The 22,690-nt window shown below is 44.0% G+C and overlaps 1 protein-coding gene across 3 annotated transcripts; it reads left to right on the forward strand.

The window, feature by feature from the left end:
• The first annotated feature begins 38 nt into the window (after positions 1–38).
• Positions 39–19,272, forward strand: S100PBP (S100P binding protein). Of its 3 annotated transcripts, none has more exons than XM_032787764.2 (6): positions 39–134; positions 7,928–9,351; positions 9,697–9,791; positions 10,706–10,812; positions 16,944–17,043; positions 18,411–19,272. In XM_032787764.2, exons 2-6 carry the CDS (start codon positions 8,086–8,088, stop codon positions 18,553–18,555), a joined length of 1,713 nt encoding a protein of 570 aa, XP_032643655.1. In that variant the 5' UTR covers positions 39–134; positions 7,928–8,085; the 3' UTR covers positions 18,556–19,272. The 3 variants fall into 3 exon arrangements, with proteins under 3 accessions (XP_032643655.1, XP_074916828.1, XP_074916827.1); XM_075060727.1 differs by lacking the exon at positions 39–134 and adding an exon at positions 269–340; XM_075060726.1 differs by lacking the exon at positions 39–134 and adding an exon at positions 6,704–6,803.
• The last annotated feature ends 3,418 nt before the right edge of the window (positions 19,273–22,690 follow it).

A 22,690-nucleotide genomic window follows, 5' to 3' on the forward strand; every position in this document is an offset into this window, starting at 1 on the left:
CACGTCGATGGGGGCGTGGCCTCGCGGCGGGCGGGGGCGGAGCCTGTGATGCCCCTCCCGCCCCCCGCTCGCCAAGGAGCTCGCGTTAGTTAGTCGCGACTCGAGCCCCCGGGTCGCGTCCGGAATGGCGGCGGGTGAGTGAGTCTCCCCCACCGGGGGAGGGCGAGTTCTGATGGGGGGGGGGCCGGACCCCAACTTCCCCCCCGCGTGGGCTGTGACGAGGGGGGGCTTGACTCGAACTGCCCCTCCCCCACGTGGGCTGTGATGGGGGGCGTGACCGCAACTTCCCCCCACCCGTGGGCTGTGACAAGGGGGCCTTGACTCCTACTTCCCCCCACCCGTGGGCTGTGACGGGGGGGGCTTGATTCCAACTGCCCCTCCCCCACGTGGGCTGTGGTGGGGGGGGCTGACCGCATCTTCTCCCCCACGTGGGCTGTGATGCGGGGGTCTTGACCCCAACTGCCCTTCTCCCTGTGTGGGCCGTGATGTGGGGGCCCTGACTCTCACTGCCCTCCCCCAGGTGGGCTGTGACTGGGCGGGGTCCTGACCCCAATCACCCTCCCCCCCCCCCACCGTGGGCTGTGACTGGGCAGGGCCCAGACCCCAATTGCTTACCTCCCCCTGCCCCCAGGTGGGCTGTGACTGGTTCCAGGAGGCAGAGGAGCCTACAGCTTAACCCCAAAAGCGAGTGGACCCCCAAAGAAGGGCTGTCGTACTGAAGGGGTTCCTCCCAGGGACCGTGGGGAGCTGAGAGAGCACAGGCCCGTGAGTCCCTGACCACTTGGCTATATGCCATCTCCATGCTGTTCCCATCTCCTTAAGAAAGACATTGTAGAGCTGTGCAGAGAGAGGGGCCAGGCAACTGGAAGCGAGTTCCTCTCGGCTGTCGTGGGGTGCAGGGGGAGGACCAGAGTCCTTTCTGTGGGCTCCCCTCTCCGAAAATCACTGATTTCTGTGCTAACAAGTTCTGTTCTGCACTGTGTTCCTGTCGAGTAATAAACTTTCTGTTTTACCTGCTGACTGAGAGTCACGTCTGACTGTGAAGTTGGGGTGCAGGACCCTCTGGCTTCCCGCAGGAGTGGGATGTGACCTGCAGGGGGGCCCTAACCCTGATCCCAGCTGACCCCTCGCAGGTGGGATGTGATGGGGGTTCCTAATCACAACTACCCCCTCCGGATAGGCTGTAATGGGGGAGAGGGAGACCTTACTGAGGTGAACTTTGGGTGGGAGGGTGCAGCCAAGAATAATAGATATTAATGATATTTAAGATTGAAATTATAAAAATTAATGTGGGGTCACAGGGCCTACAAGTTGAGGCCTGTCACATTTCACTTAGCCATATTAGTCCTCAGGCCTTAGAAGGGTTGGTGTAAGTAGGTGACCCAGGAATAACCCTGTACCAGTGAAATTACAAGGTTACTGTAAAGAATGTGTCAGTGGGTGTTGTTAGGGAAAATATACCACAGTGTACTTGTCTAGACTGTGAGGCACCCAATTGTAACATTGTGAGAAATTCTGCAGGTTACCATGCAAACTAGTTTACAGAAATGCATAATGAGAGTAAGGGGAACTAAGGGATAGCCAATGAGAAATGAGGTGCCCCTAAATTAGTGGGATGTGGAAGTATGGATGAGGGAAAAAGGGGTTGGAACCCTTATGCATATGTATGAGCCTTAGTGTGTGTAAGCATAAAAGGTGAGCCAAAGAAGTGGAGAGATGCTAGGATGGCAACTACTGCTGGTGGTGGTGGTAGTGGTTGTTGCTAGTCACAGGGCTAAATGCTTCACACTTTTTCTCTGTCGTATTTTAATGTTTGTGGGATTGTTCATCTGCTTAGTGGACTTGTTAATAAAGGGACTTGTAATAAATTGCAGTTGTTTCTATGTTCTTCTAGCGTCTTTTATTCTAATGATACTGATGATAATATTCCTGATGCTGTAGCCCTCAGGAGACCAAACCTTCATTGACCATTGTGGTCTAAGTGATTGATGTAAATTGATTAACCACCAATCCATTAATAAGGCTACAACTGGCCCACTCCCCAGTTAGAGCCCACCTCTAAAGGGCTCTGACTGGGGGGTACTGCCTCCTGATACTCCCTCCCCCTTCCTGATTGCCCCCAAATAGAATGTGAGCTATGGGCACTAAATGCCTATTCCTTTAGAGACCTCTGCTCCCAGACAGGGTCTGGCTTGAAGAAAAACTCCTCTCCTGCTACCTTGTAAGTGGGGAGTTGCCCGTCACAGCAGAGATGGCCTATGAGGCTGCGAAGCACTGCCCACCTAAGCAGGTAAGTGATCAGCCCACTAATGCCCTCCTCCAGTGGGCTGTTATCCATCATGTGTGGTTCAGCCTCTGGCACTAACTGCCACATACACTTAGAGAGGAAGGGAGGGTAGAGAACTGAACATTCTCCTGAATTCCCTGCCTAATGAGAGAGTCCCCAAAATGGAGTAGCAGAGGAATTTCCCCATCCCCTGATATTAGTGTCGGAGATACAGATTTCTCTTTAAAGGGGTGAAGAGGGAGCTGGGGTGATAGATGTTCAAACCAGCAATTGCCTAGTTATACCAGCACTGGATGTGTGTGGAAACTGGTTGTGTGTAGGGGGATGGGGGTGTCCTTTATGTATGTATGTATGTATGTGAATTTCTGCATAAGAAATGGGTTGGGTAATGTAAGAGAGAAGTGTTCCCTTGGGTGGACTCTAGAAACAGAAAATAAACATGGATGTGATATTTATACCTTGAGGCTGCTTTTAGAAATGAGGATAAAGCTGGCAGGAAAGGTGGAAAACCAGGTGTTTAATTGGAAAACGTCAGAGGAAAGGCACAACAAAAATGAGTGATGATGAAGTAGGTGCTGTTCGGGTGAAAGGAAAACTAAAAAGGGAGAAGATGTAGTCTAGAAAATGTGCTAGGTTAAAAAAAAAAAGAAAAAGAAATTGGGCTAAATATGGAGGAGTATGAAAAACTCCTTGTTAGTGTGAGTAAAAGTTAGAGATAAGTTGGAGATAGTATGATGGGAAAATGGAAGGTACCAAGGACATGACCTAGGGTTATGTTGCGGTTATAACTGGTTTTAGCAGCCGTTTTTAATGGGTGTTTTTTAGAATTTGGAATGGGTTATTAAAATGCTATCTATTCTGATAGCATGGAAAGGAAATTGGTGCAGGTGTTAATTTAAATAATTTGTAATGTAAAGAGCCAATAAAGAGGTGGCAGAATGTGACTATGGTAATGGGTTTAATGTGAATTAGTATTTTTATAGGTTACAAAAGGAGTAGCCTTGCTAACTTGGGGGAGCAATGAACACCAATAGCATACAGTTAGGCTACCTGATGAGAAAGCTATACTTCATTTTGTTGTCAGTAGACTGATCAGCTCATACACCATTCCATCTTTGAATGTGAGTATAATTGTAGTACCTGTGTAAATGGGAATTGTATGTCTGTTTGCTTAACTAATAATTGAACAATAAATTATTGTTAAAAGTGTCATCCTGGGTCTACTGCTAAATTAAATTGTCTGTACCCAGCCTAGAGCCTCAAACCTGGAAACTAAGTTTGGTTTATTGTATCCTTATCTTTGACAATTTAATATTAATTGGGAACATTTAAAAATCAAGGTTCCAAAGGCAAATAGGTATTTAGGGAGGAAATAGCCCAGTAAGAAGGTGTGAATAGAACTGAAGTTTAGGCAAGGGATGTAAGGGTCTGAACTGCGTATAGCTTTGATGTAAAGGAGTAGGATTTCACTTTACAGAGCTACTAAAATGAGATATTCCAGTCCATATCTGTACCTATTTCTTGCTTTACTAGCACCTAGAGAGATTATGTCTTGAAACATTGCTCTATATACAATTTAAAAACACTGTTCTACTCTGAAAATTGACTCCTCTTCTTAACTCAGTAGACTCAACTCAGTACCCACTTCCTGTGGGTATTCAGTCAGGTCTACTTTACTAACAAGTTTATTTGTTTTACTTCAGTTAGTCCTGCAGAACCAACACAGCTCTGGGACAAGGAGATATTAAGCCTGTAAGATATTAGCTTAAAAAAGTTAGCATAAGTATAGTAGGCCTGCCACCTTTGGCACAGATAAATGGCCTGATGGGTTACCCTTAGATTTTGGGGAACTAGGAATAAGTTGCTTCGTGGCAGGAATTGAAATCTAATGGTATGATGAAGTGGGGGAGTTTCTTGTTTTCCTGTGGTTTTCCAGTGGTTTGCATGCAGAGGGGTGGGACTCAGTTTCCATGGGTGTTACTGGTTTAACGAGGTGACGGGAGAGGGAGTTTGTTACAGAGGACCAGTGAGGGGACTTGAGACCCCGGCCAATGGCCTGCAGGATGGAGACCCCAGCGATCGGTGACCCAGAGGTCTAGCTCAGGAGTCACAGCCAGTTCTGGCCAGTGGGAGGACAATGGGCTGTGAAGAGAGGACCCCAGTGACCTAACCAGCCAGTTCCAGTCAGAGGACAGAAGCGAGGAGAGGAGGTCCTGAGGACCCGGTTTAGAACCCTGTTTACCTGGAGAGAAGACAATGGACAGAGGCAGGGCTTGGGGCCATTGATGTCAGATGCCCAGCTGGGAAGCAGTGGCGCTTGGGGCTGGAGAGGGAGAGCAGGCAGGGCCCACATGGATGCAGGGAGACTGGGATGTGATGTGCTGAGAGAGGCCAGGCCTGAGACCCTGAGGGTTTCCTGAGCTGTGTTCAGTGCTCAATAAACCCTCCTGTTTTACGCTGGCTGGGAGTCTAGAGAATAGGGTTGCATCAACCCCTTTGGGAGTGGAGGCTCTGGGGGTCCAGAGCGAGTGGACTCCCTGAGGGGACCCACAGCAAGAAACAGGTGTGCTAAGGCTCAGAGAGGTGCGGATCCAGGAGGTGGAGGGGCCTGACCCTGAGAGAGAGTGGACCCCTGAGAAGGGCTGTCTCACTGAAAGGGGCAGCCCCCATGGATTGCACGGGGCCAAGCGTGGGCCCGATCTGTGAGTCTGTGACAAATGGTAAATGGTAACCAAAGGAACATGGAAATGATAACCGGCAACCTGCTTGAGCAAGAAGTGACGGATATGACAGTGAGCTAAATGGCATTACTATGTATTCATATGCTAACCTATAGGAGAAGTACACCCCAATATCTTGAGGGTGAGGAAGTTAGACTTGGGCATGGAAGGCTGATCATTAGCATAGGGCAAACTAGCATGTTGAATTAGTGCATTTTTCCATCATTTGATCCTTCAGCTCTATTGTTTGTTGTAACCTATAGGGCTAGCTTGCCTCTATATCTGCTTGCTTGCCTATATATCTTTTCTTATGGTTTTCTTATTTTCTTATGGGTTTGATTATTTGTTTTATTATACTAGGTTTATAGATTTATATTAAGAGTATTTTTGACTGTAACACAAAGGACCTACAGGCCACATCCTGTATGCTGAGCTAAGGCAAAGTTGCCATGCATATGTTTGAGACCTTTCACCTAGATATGTGGTGATGAGCTAAACCGTAAGATCCATATATAGTTGCGATCTTTAACATAGATAAAGGATGCATTGAAGCAGGTTGGTATAGGGGAGCTACCTAAGTTCATATCCTCTTGAAACTTAACTGGTACACCACAAAGAACTTGAAAATAACCGGGTAGGACGGAAATAACAAATGTGAGAATGACTTAATGTCATTGATATATATCAGGGGTCCGCAACCTTTCAGAAGTGATGTGCCAAGTCTTCATTTATTCACTCTGATTTAAGGTTTCGCGTGCCAGTAACACTACTGTAACGTTTTTAGAAGGTCTTTTTCTGTAAGTCTGTAATATATAACTAAACTATTGTTGTATGTAAAGTAAATAAGGTTTTTTAAATGTTTAAGAAGCTTTATTTAAAATTAAATTAAAATGCAGAGCCCCCCAGACTGGTGGCCAGAACCCAGGTAGTGTGAGTGCCACTGAAAATCAGCTTGCGTACCGCCTTCAGCACATGTGCCATAGGATGCCTACCCCAATATATATGTGTATGTCATCAGTATATATGAACACACCAGCCTGTGGGGCAAGTGTACCCTGGCATTTTGTGGGTGAGGAAACTAAGTTTGGACATAGAAGGAGGGCTCAAGTGTTCAAGTTCTGTAAGAGGGGTGACCCAGTATGCCAAGGAAGTTTCTTCATTCATAGTTAATTATCCTTTTGTTTATTAGTCTGTTAGAACTTACAATTAAGAATTAAGTCAGTGAGTTAAGTAAAACTCTAAGTTAGCTTCTTTAGTCTTCTATAGCTCTTAGCTCTTTGGCTTCTCCTAAGCTTTCCATCTCCCACTCAAGAATTGAGGAACCTGGACCTGAACTCTCTTGGCATACCAGAGGCAAGGCTAGTCCTTTCTCTCATATCAGGTTATCAAGGAAGGGTGTGAGTATACTAATCAAAAGCTTTATAGTGCATAATACCACATGTATCTCTAGATAATATCATTGCCTTTGTAACTCTGATTATTTTACCATTTGATTACTATTCCATTTATCGCAATAAAAGTCTTTAAGGCTACATTTGTCTCAGTGTGAGCATCCTTGTCATACATCCCAAGTGTCCTTGCATACTCTGTGTAGCCTAATTCTGGGGCAAGAACCTTATTATCTTCTGATCAGATTAATTGGTAAGCCTATAACCCATATTATCTTAAAATAAGAATATTAACCTTCTTAAATCAGGCAACATTGTCTACCATCCATCGTGGCATTGAGAAAGCTGGACTATAAGACTCATTTGGCATGTCAGAGGCAGGGCTGGTCCTTTGTCTTAAAGAAGGGTGTAAGTATGCAAATCTAAGAGCATATACAAAGAATGATATCGCAGATATCCCCCATACTGGATTATTCCTGTCTGATTATGTGGCTCAGAGCTTTTCTGGCTTTATTACTGATCCAAATAAAAAATCACTGCTTTGCTTTGACCTCAGTGTGAGTGTCCTGGCTATACCCCTTGAGATTCCTGACAAGATACTGAACTCATTGGTTTTAGTTCTGTGTAGCCTGATTCTGTGACCAGAACCTTAGTACCTTCTGGTCAACTGAACAAGTATTACTACCTATTAAAAGGATCAGGTAACATTATAATATTATATTATTTAAACTTTTTGTTACTGTTTTCTTATTTAAAAATGTTATAATGCTATCTCACTGGAGAGGGAGGAAAGGTTTGAGGCTTCATTTAATATGCAAACTGCTCTATGATCCTTGGATGAAAGGTGCTATGAAAACATACAATATTTCTTTGTACAGTCTTTTTTGGGGTGTCTTATACTGATTCATGTCAACAGCTTCAAAGAAAACAGCATCCAGTGGTCTCTGTAGTCATGATTAGACTCCATTAGTACTGGCTAATATAGCTATTGAAATTAGACCTCTGACTTGTGAGCCCTCTCTATGTCGGGGATTTCTCATTAGCATGTCTGGCTTACTGGCTCTAATTCTCTAGCTGATATTTGAATAGCTTGAGCAAACTCACTCTGTTATAACCTTTAATAACATTTATTTAAGTCAGAATAGCCGGGAGTGGAGGCCAGGTTTCTTCAGACATTGGGCCACTTGCTCCAAGAGTGGATGCTCATAGGCTCTTCTCTTGCTGCTGCGTCAGCAGGAATAAATTTAAAAGAAACAACAGAGGCAAAATATATACAACACTTTCTTCCTTAAAAGTTAGGCAGCCGAATGCCCTAGATTTCAAAGTGACTAGTATTTCTAAAATGGATCAGTCACAGGACAAGTGTAAGCTGTCTTGGACCAAGTGAAAATCCCACACTTAACTTGCCAAAGAGGTGTACATCACTTTTTCCAGAGAAGGACAGAGGGGACTAAGAAGGAAGTAAGATTAGCTGAGATGGGAACAGGTGAGAGACACTCCTTTAGTTCACTTACATTGTTCTCTCTTTGCAGGCAAGTGGGATCCATCCTGTGACTGACTGACTTTCTAGAAGAGTGAAACACATTATAGGCTGATTAGAGGCTCAGCAACACTGGTACCTGTTCTGCCCTTGCTTCAAGTGGCGAAGCAGAAGCAGTGAGGTCACTTAAAAACAGAGACCAACAGCATCATGGAAGACAGCTCTCCACATTCCTTTGGGCTTGGTGTATATAATCATAAAGTGACTCTTGTTAATGACACAATCCCCAGGGCTAAAAGGCCCTTAGACTTACTGGAGGAGGATGAGCCCCTGCAATCAGATGCTAAGAAACGGCGCCACTTGAGTAATTATTGTAGCACTCCATGTCCTTCAAAGAAACTACCGCTGTGCTCCCCAGATTCTGCCTGCTTCCTAGGCTCCTCAGGCTGTCTGGATGATATTGAGCTGGAGAACATTGTCATCAGAGTTAGTCTTCCAGAAGAGAGTGTAGTAGCCCTTTCTGTGAATACAGCCAGATGTTTTGATGATAGTGAGCCAGATGACTCTTTGCTGGAACCCTCAGATGATGAACAAGGGAACTCTCCCTTCAATTACACTGAGGAAGAATGTAGGGAAATGTTAGCAGATGATTGCTTAGGAGATGACCAGAACTCCACTGGAGAGAGTGCTTTAGTGAATCAAGATGTACGGGGACAAAGTGAGAAGGAAGTGAGTAGCAACTGTAGTTTGGCATCATTTCCCCCTGAAGACACAGAGACATCATTCAGGACCATAGATGAGTTAGTAAGTAATGAGTCTCTCTCTCAGACTGGCTCTTCAGTTAATCCTGGATATTTTCAAATTCTTGAGGATGAAACAGCTAATCCTGAGGGTAAAGGATGCTTGAATGTGGACTGCTTGAAATCAAATCAAGTCACTTGTACGCTATTTGACTGTGATCTTCAAGGGCCTCTCAATCTTTCCCCAACTGATGCAGATTCAGTAGATCAGCCAAAAGGGGATGATGGCTTGGAGGAAACCAGCAAAAAAGCTTCACAAGTATTGAGAGATGACCATCTACAAAATGCAAGCAAGCAAAGTACAGAGTGTGATGAAATCAGTTCTAATAGCTTGGTTGTTGAAGAGTCTCTTGAGTGCCTGGCTTCTAAAGAGCACCACAATAGAGACCTGGATAGTGTGAAAAAGCTGCCATCAGAAATCAAAGAATCATCTCCCTTCTATGATGCACACATTAAAACTTCCACGTACTCTCCTGACCCTGCCTGTGGTCAAAGTAAGGATAAAATGGAGAATCCAGCACCTGTACTGCTACTGCATCCGAAAACCTCTAATGTCATCTTAAATCAGGACCCTTCCAAAGGAACAGACAATGGATTATCGGGGACCTTTGGCTCTCAGAAGGAAGATTTGAGCCAGGAATCCACATCTGTTGAAGAATTGTCAGACAATCCTAAAGTAACAACACATACCTCTGTCTCTTTACTCTTATAAAGCAGTCTTGCCTAAATGTTTTTAATAGAAAATGTTTTTTAATTTGTTTAAAATGTTAGAAGTGAAATGTGTTTGTCTTTCAACAAAGCCATAAGCTTATGAAGCAGAACAAATGGACAGTAGGATGGATGGGTCAGACATGGTTTTTATTTAAACATTATAGTTCAGTTGTCAGTAGCAATATCAGGGTGCATACATGGATTTGCAGCCTTGCACAATAAGTAAGCTTTTCTATAGGAAAATAATGCATCTTAATGGACACAGGAGTGTCTTTTGTCAGGCTAATCCTCTTTCTCCTCCTCTCTCCAGTTAAACTCTGTAGCCTTAAACCGGAACTGTGGGGAAGACAGTACCTGTGGGAAGAAGCTAGGCAAAGTCATTCCTGTGCCACAGGTGGAAGAAAGGTAACATCTTTTATGCACAGTTTAGCTCAACAGTTCTCATACTGGTTTATGGAGCACTTGCTGGGGGTCTGAAGAGCTGGCTGCTCTCATGGTAATAACTTTTCTCATTTCCACTTGCTAAATTGCAAGTAAATTTATTTAATGCCCTGTTAGGTAATATTTTCCATGTAAGCGATTGCTGTAGTTGTCACAAGGGTTACTTGTGAATGGGAGGGGAGGGAATCCAAGCTGTTTTGAGTCTGAGAGGCGGTGTCTGAGGCACTATTAGGATGTAGTTCATATTATGAATGTGTGAGAACACCTGGTGTGTTCACTGTTCCCCTTTATCCCTTTGGTTTCCAGCAGATGGCAGCAACAATACAACTGGCCAAAGACAGAGCATGTTAACTGTCCAAGCAGGCAGTATGCAATGCTGTCATAGCCCTGTTGGTCCCAGGAAATTCGAGACAAGGTTGGCGAGGTAATATTTTTTTATTTAGCAGAAGTTGGTCCAATAAAAAGATATTACCTCACCCACCTTGTCTCTTTAAAGCAGGCAGTCTGTGAGATGGGGGAAGATGCCAACATAATTTTTTCTTACCCCTAGATTTGCTATTTCTACCCTCTACCTGCTTCACCTCTTCATCTCACTCGCAATGGTGATTTCTGCCATTGTCATTCCTCAACTTTCCATAGTTTCACTGCTAATGGGGGACAAACATCCTGTCCTCCCACAGGCTGAGAGCAGACTCGTCAGCTGTCCTGCTCCTAGGAGCGGCTTGCCAGATCTCCCCCTTACAACTAGTGTGTCCAAAAGAATAGTGCTATAAGGAAGTTCTGGCTGTATTTGCCACACAGGGAATCATGGTGCTGTTTGTTCCATGGAGCCTTGCTTGACAGGTGCTTCAGAAAAATTAACTTGCTTTTTCTTAAAGACCAAAACAACGGATATGCATTTCCGAAGCAGAACTTGAGCAGAAGAAGCGTATTTATATCCAATGTGTGCGTGCCCATGTAAAGAATTCCATGGATCCTACACCAGGTAACCTGCAGTTACGGTTGGGAAGTGGCGAAGGCACAGACGGGGCCAAATTTGTTAGTTTGCATTCAGCAAAGTTGTTTCAGATGGTATCATTTTTTAGGCAGCAATAAGAATAATGTCGCCTGCTCCGCTTATGGAGACTATGGAATCCAATCAGTGTTCCCTCTGATTTTTCCCACGGTTGTGCAGAATTTTATGTGCACCAATATGGAGGTGATGTGTCACACATCATTTCCATATTGGTGCGCACAACAAAATTCGTGTGGTGGGGATGGGGCTGAGGGGTTCAGAGTGTGGGACAGGGCTCAGTGCTGAGGCAGAGGATTGGAGTGGAGGCTGAGTGTGAGGGCTCCAGCTAGGGGTGCGGGCTGTGGAGTGGGGCTGGGGATGAGGGGTTTGGAGTGCAGGCTGCCCTGGGGCTACGGTGGGGAGAAAGGACTCCTCACAGCAGCACCTGGGCTGGGAGGAGAGGTGCCTCTCCTCGCCATGGCAAATCTAAGGCTGGGGCCACAGGCCCTGGCGCCTCTCCTCCAGCCGTGGCAGATCTGGGCATGGGCTGGGTTGGGGCTGGGGGAGCGGCATCTCTTTCCCTGAGCACCTGCGCGATGCTTAATAGGCTGCTGCGTGACCATGCAGCTTAGAGGGAACTTAGGGTTCAATATGTAACCACCCCTGTTTTGAGACTACATCAGAAGCTGGGATAGACAAGGAGTTTGATGCACATGCTCAAATTGTGTGGTAGATGCAGGTACACTGTCAAAAACTGGCACTTTGGGCAGTGAGGGCATTGCACTTATAAATTGACTATAAAATGCAATATGGGAGAGGTTGACATGGGTTCTTGTCTCTGGTGGTGCTTAGGGATGGGAGGCCATTCTTTCCAGCTGGCAGCATAGAACTTAAAATTGTGAAACCTTTAACTTAAGTCCAAGTAGTAAGACTTGAAATTCCTGCTAATATCTTCCAAGCCGCTTAGGCTGTGCCCCTCTCAGATGGGTCGTACGAAAGCTATTGCTGACAGAGGGTAAAGAAGGATCTCCACGTAAAGAGCAAACTTGAATATTAGATGAAGAGCTGCACCTGAAGGAATTGTGGGTGGAACTGAGAAACTCCAGAGGTTAAAGATGGCCCTAGTGGCTTACAAAGATGGTTTCAAACTGTGTTCATTTGTCAGGCTTTTCATGGGTTTGGTAACTTTCCTTTCTTGAGAGTTTCAAGAAACTGATAGTTGTGCCACTGCTCACATGGAGCTGCCACTTCTCTGGGCAGTGCAAACAGCTGCCTAGCCACATGGGTGCTTTCCAGTGTATGAATATAGCATAAGTAATGCAGAGGGGACTATGCGAGGAAAGCTAATTATGACCCGTTTTCTCCTCCTTTCAAATTAAAAATGCAAGGCATATGTTCTGAGTCGTAGGAAATCAGGCAGGAGCCTGATGAACAAGGCTGGTGGGTGAAATGGAAGATCCATTTCACTGAGGAAGAATGTTGTGTGTGATGCACCTAATCTTTTTGCTTCTTAGTGGAAGTGTCTATATTGTTCCAAATAACTTTTGGCTTGGAATGTAGTGTGACAGGTAGGAGGATTTTTTCCAGTTGGGTCACGTAAGAACCTTCTCAGTTGATTGGGTTTGATTCTGAGCGGTGCCTTTCTCCATGCACCTATTATCCCAGTGAGAATTTATAATCAAACCTTGTCAAGGAGCCACAGCACACGTATTGTAGCTGTGAGTAATTCTTCCAGGAATCTAGGCCAGAAAGCCCACCAGATCTGTGCCTTTCCACTGCCTCTTGCTGGGAAGGGGTAACAAAACAGGTGACTGAAAGTAATACCTTGTTATGCCACCACTTTGGTTAAGCTTTTTTTGTATTGTAGGCTGTCACTTGTACTTTTGTAGCATAGCATTTAACTTCATTGTTCACACTCTTCTGCATAATCTCCCCCACACTTCTCTGTTGTAGCATATCCCTTGTCTGTCATTCGTATGTTGCCTGTTCTGATTGTAAGCTAGTTTGGGGCAGGGACCTTGTCTTTTTACCTGTCTTTATAGCACCTAGCACAGTATTATACAAATACAACTTTTCTATGCTCATGTTGGTGGCTTTTGTGGGCTAAACCACTTAGAGGTAACAGCTGCACTAACTGCCAACCATTCAGTCTTTATAGATATTGGATAGTTTGGAAGGAGTCCATTTTCTGAGCTAACTTTTCCCTGTCTGGCAAAGTGAACTGACCCAGTGCAGAATAAACCTGTGGCTTTGAGTGTATGCATCTCCTCCAAAAACTAGGGAACAGAATATTTCCTATGAAATAGATTTGTTTCCAGCTTTCCACATGAATCTAAATGCTGCAGACGCTGTGTTCTAGCGGATGTACAATTGTGATGTGATTTGAACATCTGTTTCCAAATGACTGGCTGCAACTGTCCGTAATTGACCACAAAGAAATTTGCCAGCTGACCACTAGCTTAGTATTCAAACTTCATATTGCTCTTCATTCAACCATAAATAGAATCCATCCTTCTTGATGAGAGCCTCATTGTGGATTCTGTTTGGTCCGGAATCATTTGTCACTAGTGATGAGGTTCCCTATTTTCATAACTGGAAGTGACTATAGTGGCTCTTGGCATTGAATGTTCACCCAGTATTGTTACTTCATCTTGGTCTAGAAGAGAGAGAAACCACACTCCTTTTTTTTTTTTTTTTTTTAAGGGCAGGTGAAGAACAAATTTAGTGGTGAGTTGTTTTTTTTTTCCTCTCCCTCTATATATCCTTCTCTTGCTTTTCGCAACATTGTTCAGTAAATGTGCCTTTGCAGTGTATTGATGACGTAATTTTGCATATTGAATAGTGCTTGCACCACCTGCTGCTCAGACAGCTTTCATGGCATCATGTGGACACTCTTCACACTTGTGAGCTGTTTGATACCTGGAAAGCAATACTAGCTCTTCCAGTTTGGGTATCTAATAGCTTCTTTCCTTAAGAGCTCCTCTGCTAGTAAAACTGTACCAGGAGTTCTGTCCAAGGACAGATTGACACAGCATGTTAGATATACAGGGCTGCCTCCACTTGGAGGTGACCTGTTTATCTCCTCTCTGGAAATGCATAATTTGCATTGTAATGCTTCCCAACTCGATCATGCCATTGGCAGCCTGGCAAAGACATGATGAAGCTGGATCCTCTGGGGCAGAGAGAGAGGAAGCAACTTGTGAAGTGCCATAGGGAACTGTTAGGACCTGATTTTATTTAATTCCTTTAATTTATGAAGGTTAACTATCTTTATTAAATAGTGTTGCAGACAAGGAGGATTAAGTAATACAGGGGATCTAATGGCAGAGGTTAAGTGGGTTCTTCTGATTTCACTGATGCTCTTGGATATAAAGTATGGGGGAGTGGTCTTCTAGGGAGAGGATCTATGGTGTGGGCTGAGCATTCCTGAAGGAGGAATCCTAATCACAACCACATCTGGGAAGAAGGCTTGAACTGGTTCTTTCAAACAAATGAACCCCACCCAAACCCATAATAAATTCAAATCCTGGGAAGCAGGATGAGTTTGGACTTTAGAGCGTATGGGCTCTGTTTGTACAGCAGGTTGGGAAAAGTGCCTACTCGCAGTGAGACTTAGATTGTGTTTGGGGTAGGGGCAGCTTCTGGGAGTCAGCTGTTCAATGGTAGCATCACCTCCATCCCTCCTCTCCCCTCTCCCAAGCCAACGTCAGTGTGAAAGCTGAAGCTTCTCTAGTGGAAAGCCAAATGCAACAAATAAGGGGGCTGGATATTTTTTCTAAAGGGAAGTTTAAGACTAGTGACCAGACTTTCAAAAGAGCTCAACGTCCAGAAGCTCCACTGAGAACAGTTGGAGATTCTTAGTATCTGAGAGCTCAGCTCTTACGAAAATCTGAATGTAAATGTATTGCTTCTCTCTGTTTTGCTATTTTGGGAGGATGGGGATGGGAATATATCTGTAGGTGAAGGACAATAACCCTGCGGTCAGGGAACAGACCTGGGAGTTGAGATCCAAGTTTTATTCTTGACTCTCATGCAGACTGACCATGGCAAGTCACTTTGTCTCTATGCCTCCCTTCCTTTTTCTCTGTCTGTAGATAGTGATGACAATTTTTATTGCTTTCTCTGAAGCACTCTGAGATCATTGGATTAAATAGTGCTAGAAGCGCCAACTATTTGAAGAGTCCAGAAATTCCAAGGAAACCAGATGCTGCTAAAGAGGTGCAAGGGATTATTTCTGCTGTACAGCATTGGTTCTCCATTGTGATCTAAGAACCATTGGTAGTCTGGAGAATTGGCAAATTACATGGTGTTGGCTCTCATTTTCAGCAGCTAAAAGAAGCTACAAAACTTAAGTGGCTGCTTAATGTTACTCTTCTAGGGAAACAATTGCTGTGATTGCCAGTGGAAAGAGAAGTAGCATATGTTTTTGTAAATGGGTGGAAGAAATGTCCATAAAACATTTTAAAATGTGCCCCATGCTATGACACTTTTGAGATGCTCCGCTGTAGGGAAAAACCCTGCACTGGTCCTGAGGGAGTTAGGGATGGACAGAAAAACCTTATGGAAAAGATCAATCACCAATTTCTGTCTTATAAATAAAACTGCGGTCCTGATTCTGACCTTTTCTTCTGGCTTTACATCACGCTGGGGTAAAGCAGAAGGAAAGCCAGCTGAACAGACTATTGCATTCCCCTAATCTCTGTCTGGTGTACAGAAGCCTTAACAGCTCTACACCAGTTTTCTGTTACTGCCCCAACGTACTAGGGCTTTCAACGGGTAAGGAGATCTGGCCAGAGTGCCTCTGCGCTCTGTCCCCAGCAGCTGAGAACAGAAAAGAGATCTAAGTTACATCAGCCCTACTGGCAAAAGGTTTGAGGGGGTGGGGGATGGCCCAAAGAGGGCATGACTGAAATTCAGTCAGGGGCCCCGGTGTAAAAAGAGTAAGAACTAGTGGGAAGTTGCTAAAGATAGATAAACTAGAAGAAACCACAAATCTTCCAGTGACTTGTAATCTAATCTAAATGGATTGAAAGGATGAGTTGCTGTCTGGACTGAACAGCTCTGCAACATGTTCATGGTGGGTATCTTCATGTTGTTAGCCCTCTTGGCGGTTTGCGTTTCTCCCTAAACAGTAATGGCTGAACACAGACCGTGGACTTTCATAGAGTCATCTTTAGGAAGTGTGCTGTAAAATTGAATGGCCTCTGGTCAGACTTGGAACTGATCACTTCAAACAGAAGCTGATGCTCCAGTGGGTGAAGGAGAGGTGCGGCCAGTCTACACAGATGCACTCAGTAGGCCATCACTTCCTGTGGAATGAAGAAGTCTCATGTAGAACCCCTTCTAGTGGTAGCAACATGACTGCAGTAGCAAGATGGAAAAATACCTGCGTTCATGTTGGTTGAGGAGGGGCACTGTTTTCTGTTGGTAGCAACATCATAACAATGAGCTTCTGCTGTAGTGTGCATCACAGGTAGTGAGTAGTATGTAGTCTCAGCCTGCATTACCAGATACTGAAGTGTGGGGTGGGCAAGCGTACAAGCATTGCAGATATGGTCTGAGCTATCTTGTGACCTGGACACACACACACTCGTGTATCTTGCCAAACCATCCGTTGCATTCTCTTGCCAAGGATTCATGATGGGAGGCCTTTGGAGAACTACTGAAAGGGCTTGTTTTGTGCAGTAGGTAACACTGCTGTCTGAGCAATAATGTTACATCCTTTTCAGATGTGACTGTGGACAAGGGTGTCTCTTGCCACACTCTGATTATAGATATGTGCAAATGGATCCTTGCAGTGGGCCATCGCTGCACTGAGGAGCTGAGTCCACTACCTGGAAAGCAGCATAGCAAGTAATATCCTACTCATGTCAGTAGCAGGTGTCTGCTGCTTCTCTGCTTCCAGGGAAATGTTGCATAAGTGTCCCTGAAAACAGACATGTGTAGACCTCTTGTCTTTTTGGTAGACTCTGTTTGTTTCTCCGTTGGTGTAAGATCTGTCTTGAGGACCAGGAGCAACGTTAAGAGCTGGGGCCAGAGTTCCCATGCTGCTGCTGCCTTTTTTTCCAGCCTCATGTAACATGCTTGATCTCCCATTAACTACTTTCTTTGCTGAATTGCAGATGCATTAAATGAGTTGTACGCTCTGATGAATAAGGTTGCCAGCAGGGAGTACCGAACCCAGGACCGCAGATGGCAGCATCCATCAGACCTCACCATGAGGTATGGTATCAAATGTTTGTAAGGAGGGGCGGGAACAGAGGAAAGCCCCTTTTGCAATGGGAAACGAAACAGGCTATACAAAGTAACTTGTTCAGGACGTTATTTTTGTTGGAGGTGTTTTGTTTGGTCTCTTTTTTTTTTTTTTTAAATTCACTGTAAGAATATGCAGTAGCTAAGGCCTGAACACTGACCTTTGTTTGAAATTGTTATAACTTGAGACGGAAGGTCTCCTGGATTCTAAATATCTATTCAGAATGTAATGCTCACCAGAAGTGCCTGACTGACACTGTTGGAAACAAAACTTCAAGGTGACAGCACAAGTGTCTGGTAACACTGTTTCTGTGTTATCTTGCCAGTGTAACACTTATTTTGAATTTTGTCCTCCCTAGAGGAGGTTCTCCCCCACTTCATCTCCAACTCTTCAGAGAGGCTTCCAACACAGGAGTGAGTTGTGATGATGACCTGTAATATGGACATGTGTCTTTCAGGACTGAAACTGCCAGGCCACTTTGCTGTTTTAGGCCTTTTTAATCACGATAACTTGTGCTGAACCACTGTTGTAGAAGTGAAAAGCTGTTGGTGTGAATTTTCGGAGGCAGACAGATGCTCCTTCTCCTAAATAACTATATTGATAGTTAATTTTTTTGTAAGTGTGACCCCACCCTATATCTCTTGGTTCCCCAGATGGCTCTGCAGTTAATAAATATAATTTCCTAGCCATGTTGATATATGTGCCCAGGCCAAATGAAAAGACTCAAGAGGAGCCAACTCTATGTGCAGAAGGGGGAAGGCAGCATCTGACAGCTAATATGGAAAAGCTTTGTTTTCCTGCATCTGAAAGTGTGTTGCAAACAAGTTAAGGAAAATGGAATTGGGTAGTGGGAATTTTTTTGATTGTTTTATTTTAAGCCATTGTAGGAAGTATTTTTGAGGGTTTTTGTTTGAACAAAGCCAGCAGCTTTTTCAGAATATGCTAGATCCAAGAAATGGCAATAGTTGCATGACAACAGCTCCTTCTGTGGGAATTTACTTCTCATTTAACTGTCATCAACTGAGCAACCTTCAGACTTCTCTGGCAGGCCATGGAGACACAGATCTCAGCAAGGAGGGTAACAGAAAGCACTAGATAATGCTTCTAGAAGGAATCTTCTTGTACTCTACTACTGTACTCACCATGGCAGCGTGGCAAGATAACTTTCTTTTAAAAATTTTGGCAATAGACAAGTGTCTGCAGACTGCAAGTGCCATGGGACAAGGGAAGGCATTTGCAAATTAGCCACTGTTCCTGCTGCTCTTGTATGCATGCTTCAACACACCATATTTGCCTTAATTATTCTGTTACCTTTATTCCCCTTCTGTTCTTGCAGAAAATACCCAAGGTTCTCCAAAAAACCCACCCAAAAGTGCAGCCTTAAGCAATGGGTGAGCCGGAACTTGGCCCACCACCGTCGCTTCCAGGACATTCCTGATCACTTCCAGCGTAGCTCTGTCACAGCATCCTCCAATGTCTGAGCTACTTGTTACTGAGGGAGTGTGCTCTGTTTTTTTTTCTCCATTTAAAGTTAGTTTTTAACTGTCCTGTAGCTTAGCTGTTTGTCTCTTGATTGTTTGACCTATGGATTGTTGTTTTTTAATAAGGCCAGTTTGAGGATTTTCTGTCTTTGTTTTGGAGACCTTCAGAACCTCCTTTTAAATACAGGTTAAATATGTGATCTGTTTGGTACAGGTAACTTTGTAGCATTTTTTATCAGTATTTTCCTTTGAAACAAAAGCAAGCTTTCCAGAGAGCAGCTGACAAGCAAAGGTATCCCCACTGTTCAAAAGGAAGTCACACCTAACAAGAAATCTAACGGATATAATGCTTCAGCTACGGGAGCCGGATGATGCAATTTAGAATGGAAATCTTTTTGCCAGAGCCTGAGCTCAGAACAAAGCTTTTAAGTCTTTTTTTTTTTTTTTTTAGAGCAACTGCTAGGTTCCCTTTGGACACCATTAATGTTGGAATCACCTGTGTGGTCGATGTCCTTTTTATGAAGGTTGACAAAGGCAGTGTTCTGGGTTGACACATCAAGTTGGCATAAATTAAGAGCCAGTTGGAGAACAGCCTGTTTTCCCCATTCCTCAGATTTACTTGCCTCCCTTGTTTGTCATCTTCAGTTATAAGCTTTTCTTTATAAAATGTTACATGTAGATTTGCACTTTGTTTATAAATAATTTGCACTTTCTAAATGTCTCTTGGTTTTGATGCTACCCAGTGTGCTTGGGTGTGTGAGCAGACCCTTTCCTGTCTTCTGCCCTTTCTTGTCATGTAGTTTCCTACCCATGTTTCAGGAATAACAGCAACTGTAACTAAAGGAGCCAACTTGCTCTAGTTGGAGAGCTGGTCTGAAGTGAAGACAGTAGAGAGATCTGAACAAACAGCAAGGAGAGAACGTGTAGCTTCCTCCATATGTGTAATAGCAGCCTTGATGTGAATGCTTCCTTAGTCACCTACCTATTTTCTGGTGAGTTTGTATTGGGTCTTCTGCTGCACAAGGCCTTTCTTGGACCCCATCAACAGTTAAGTGGGTATGTTCTGGTCTCATGTCCCCTTACGATTAACAAATTCTTCAAGGAGGCTTTTTATTTTTGTTAAAGGCAAGTTAACCAAGATAGCCTGAGTCACTGCAGTGGAGAAAGATGAAGCTTTCATGACCACCCTATCTAGCAAGTGCCAGAACAAAGGGCTGCTGGACTGGCACCTTCCTTCCTTGTAGGATGAGGTGGAGTGAATGATTAACAATGGCCTCCTTACCTGCTCTTGGCACATCAGCTGTCTCAGTGTAAATAGCAGAGTTGCTTATTGCTTTGCATTGTGTAGTTCTAAGCTAGTCCGTGGGGCAGCGCAACAACATACTGTAACATCAACAAGTGAAAAATGAAGATCATTTATTGAACTGAATACATTTATTATTTCCATCTAGGTATTTATAGAAATTTAAAGTGACACGTATCTCATACAAACTACTTCAGGGACTTTAAAAAGCTTAACAAACAAATGTGGAGCAGCTGGCAGAGCAGCTCTCTGTGCCTCAGGAGCAGGACTTCATATTGCCTTATTTGTTGTCTCAGTATGGTATATTGGGTCTAAGGAGGGGCCCAGGCTTAGCTAGCATCACTTATCGCCATTCCTCCACAAAAGACCTGTCTTGTAGTAGCTGTGGATTGAGGAATGGGACTTATTCCATAATTTGTCAGTTGTGTGGTAGTAAGTACACACATAGGAATCCCATTGTTACTAGGCATATCCCATAGTTCTCTGTAGCTTTGGCAGCTTAACTAGGAGGAGGAGGAAAAGTAGTTCCCTTATAGCTAAAATCAACTTCCCTGAGAAGGGCAACTCGACCACTGCAATGTTAGATTCTGTCAGCGGACTTTATAGCCTCAAACACATACTCAGACTGTCTTTAAACCTCCACCTATGCTTGCTGCTCTTGTTCTTGCTAGTTACTTACCCCTCTAAACAAAAACTTGACTGTTGTGCATGGGTGACCATCCTTTTTATAAAAACTCCTAATGGAAGAGATCACCTCAGATATGCAGGAGTACACTTCTGTTCCACATCCCTTAACCAATTTTTGTCCAGCCATGAGTGTTTGCTTCAGGCAGGTTTGTTTTCTTTTAGTTACATGGAAGGTGCTGAATGAACTAGAATTTATGAATACATTTTAAATGAGAAAGTATCAATACAGTCCATGGTAGCTTTGTGTGTTACAGTAGTTCTTTTCTACTGTATTAAAGGACCATTAAGCACAGACTGTATAACTGTTTCCCCTAAATGCTCTATGTAAAGCATTTATAAAGCAATCCATCAACAGTGGTTGACAAAATATTTCTTGAGTACAGTGCATGGAGTAATAGCAACCTGCAGTCAACTTCACGCCCTGATTTTCTCTGTCAGCTGACAGGAAAAATGACCAGAGCAAAGCATTGAACAAGTCAGAACCATTTGGCAAATCTCAGTCTTTCCCCGTTTATCAGATTGTCTCATGGCAGCTTTTGCTAATGTAATTTAAAAAAAATAGCACTATGCCCAGGTTTTCTTTTTCAGTGTCTCTCTCTCTGTGTTCATGTACTATATTTTACCCTTGTGTAGCACCTTTCAATTTTGGATCTCTAGGGGCTTAACAGTTCACTCACCTTATTAATCATCGTTTTATAAGTGAAGTGACTGTGGCACAGAGAGGTTAAGTAACTTGCCCAGAGACACACAGTGAGTCAACAGTGGAGCTAGGACTGGGACCCAGGTCTGCCTGACTCCTAGCTCGCTGCTCTGACTTCTATATACTGCATTTGTTAATCAAAGAGAACATTTTGCCTGCCACCATGGAGTCCCAGGAAGGCTATTATAAGGGTGTGTCAATTTGCCACTACTCTGTAAAGGCTGAGGTGGGAGTGTGCCCAGTTTTTTAGGCTATGACAACAGCTGAAACACGCATCTTTTAGAAAATCTCTCCAATCAGAAGTATCCCAAAACCAAAATAACATCTCTTGTGAATTTAGCACTCTAAATCCTACTTGTTGGGAGCCTTGCATAGAATGGGAAAGTCGTATCGCTTGGCAGCTACTGACCAGAGAGGTGAGATTGTTAGCACCATTCTTACAGTGGCCATTGTCTTGTAAGCCAGTGAGTCCCCCATGTATTTTTTTGGCTGTGCATCTCAAAAGGGAGTTATTTGTGTGTGGTCCTAAAAGACATCCCTTTGCTGAGGATTTTGTTGCTAAAGCCTACCTGTTCCTATTCCTTGTATAATAAAGAAGGCGGAGGGCTCTTGGATTAATCTTTTTCTACGGTGTTTGGAAAAGAAAGCAAGAGGAAGTAGTGTCCATAGTAATATGAGTTAAATTACAGAGCCCATTCCCCTGCCAAAGGCACATCAGCTAATGATACTTCCCCCAAAAAGCTAAGAAGTAGCATTGGGTTAGCCGATGTTGTAGGAGTCAGGCTGAGACTGGCACAGCCAGGATGCTTCAGTCCTATCTCAACGAGTGATTGATAGGCACTAACAATCAGCCTTGGCACTTCAGAGCTGGGGCAGGGGGTGGGAAGGATACAAGCAAGCAGTTCTATTAGACAGTGGATGCTTAGAAGCTGTACTCCTTTATGCATGAAGATTTCCAAAAAGATTTTTCATGCTTGCCCTCTTAGATTTTATGTTTCTCTTGTAAAGCAGCTATTAAACTATACACAGCAGTCAGGAGACTATTTGTATTAGCCTTTTCTTAAAGAAGTTATTCTATTACCAGTTAGCCGTGCCGAGACCATGAAATGGCTCTGAACAAGAAACGTATTGTAAGATCTTTCACTTGAGAGGATGGTGGTGTCTGTATAATATGTGCTGTGTCTAGGGCTGGCTCTGCTGGGCTGGAGAAGAGTAGGCGGATGTGAGGACATCCTTCTGAATCTGTGTTTTGTGATCTTAATGTTTCTCCCACACACATTGGAGCTGCCACAGGGCAGCTTTGCATTTTCTACAGACTCCAGGTTCACAGACAGTTTTATTGCTAAAGATTTAATTCTTCATAACTGTACCTCAGAGGTGCTGCAAGGGCAGAAAAAGAGAGATAGTATTTGTAATGCTCATGGCAGGACAAATTACATATTCAC

Source organism: Chelonoidis abingdonii, chromosome 25, assembly GCF_003597395.2.
Source record: "Chelonoidis abingdonii isolate Lonesome George chromosome 25, CheloAbing_2.0, whole genome shotgun sequence".
Lineage (NCBI taxonomy): Eukaryota > Metazoa > Chordata > Testudines > Testudinidae > Chelonoidis > Chelonoidis abingdonii.

Bases quoted from the DNA above. Each gene is read 5' to 3' on its own strand.
- S100PBP (XM_032787764.2), top strand. From the start codon at position 8,086: ATGGAAGACAGCTCTCCACATTCCTTTGGGCTTGGTGTATATAATCAT. The intron at 9,352-9,696 runs GTAACAACACAT...TCCTCTCTCCAG, and splicing joins AATTGTCAGACAATCCTAAA to TTAAACTCTGTAGCCTTAAA. The intron at 9,792-10,705 runs GTAACATCTTTT...TTTTTCTTAAAG, and splicing joins GTGCCACAGGTGGAAGAAAG to ACCAAAACAACGGATATGCA.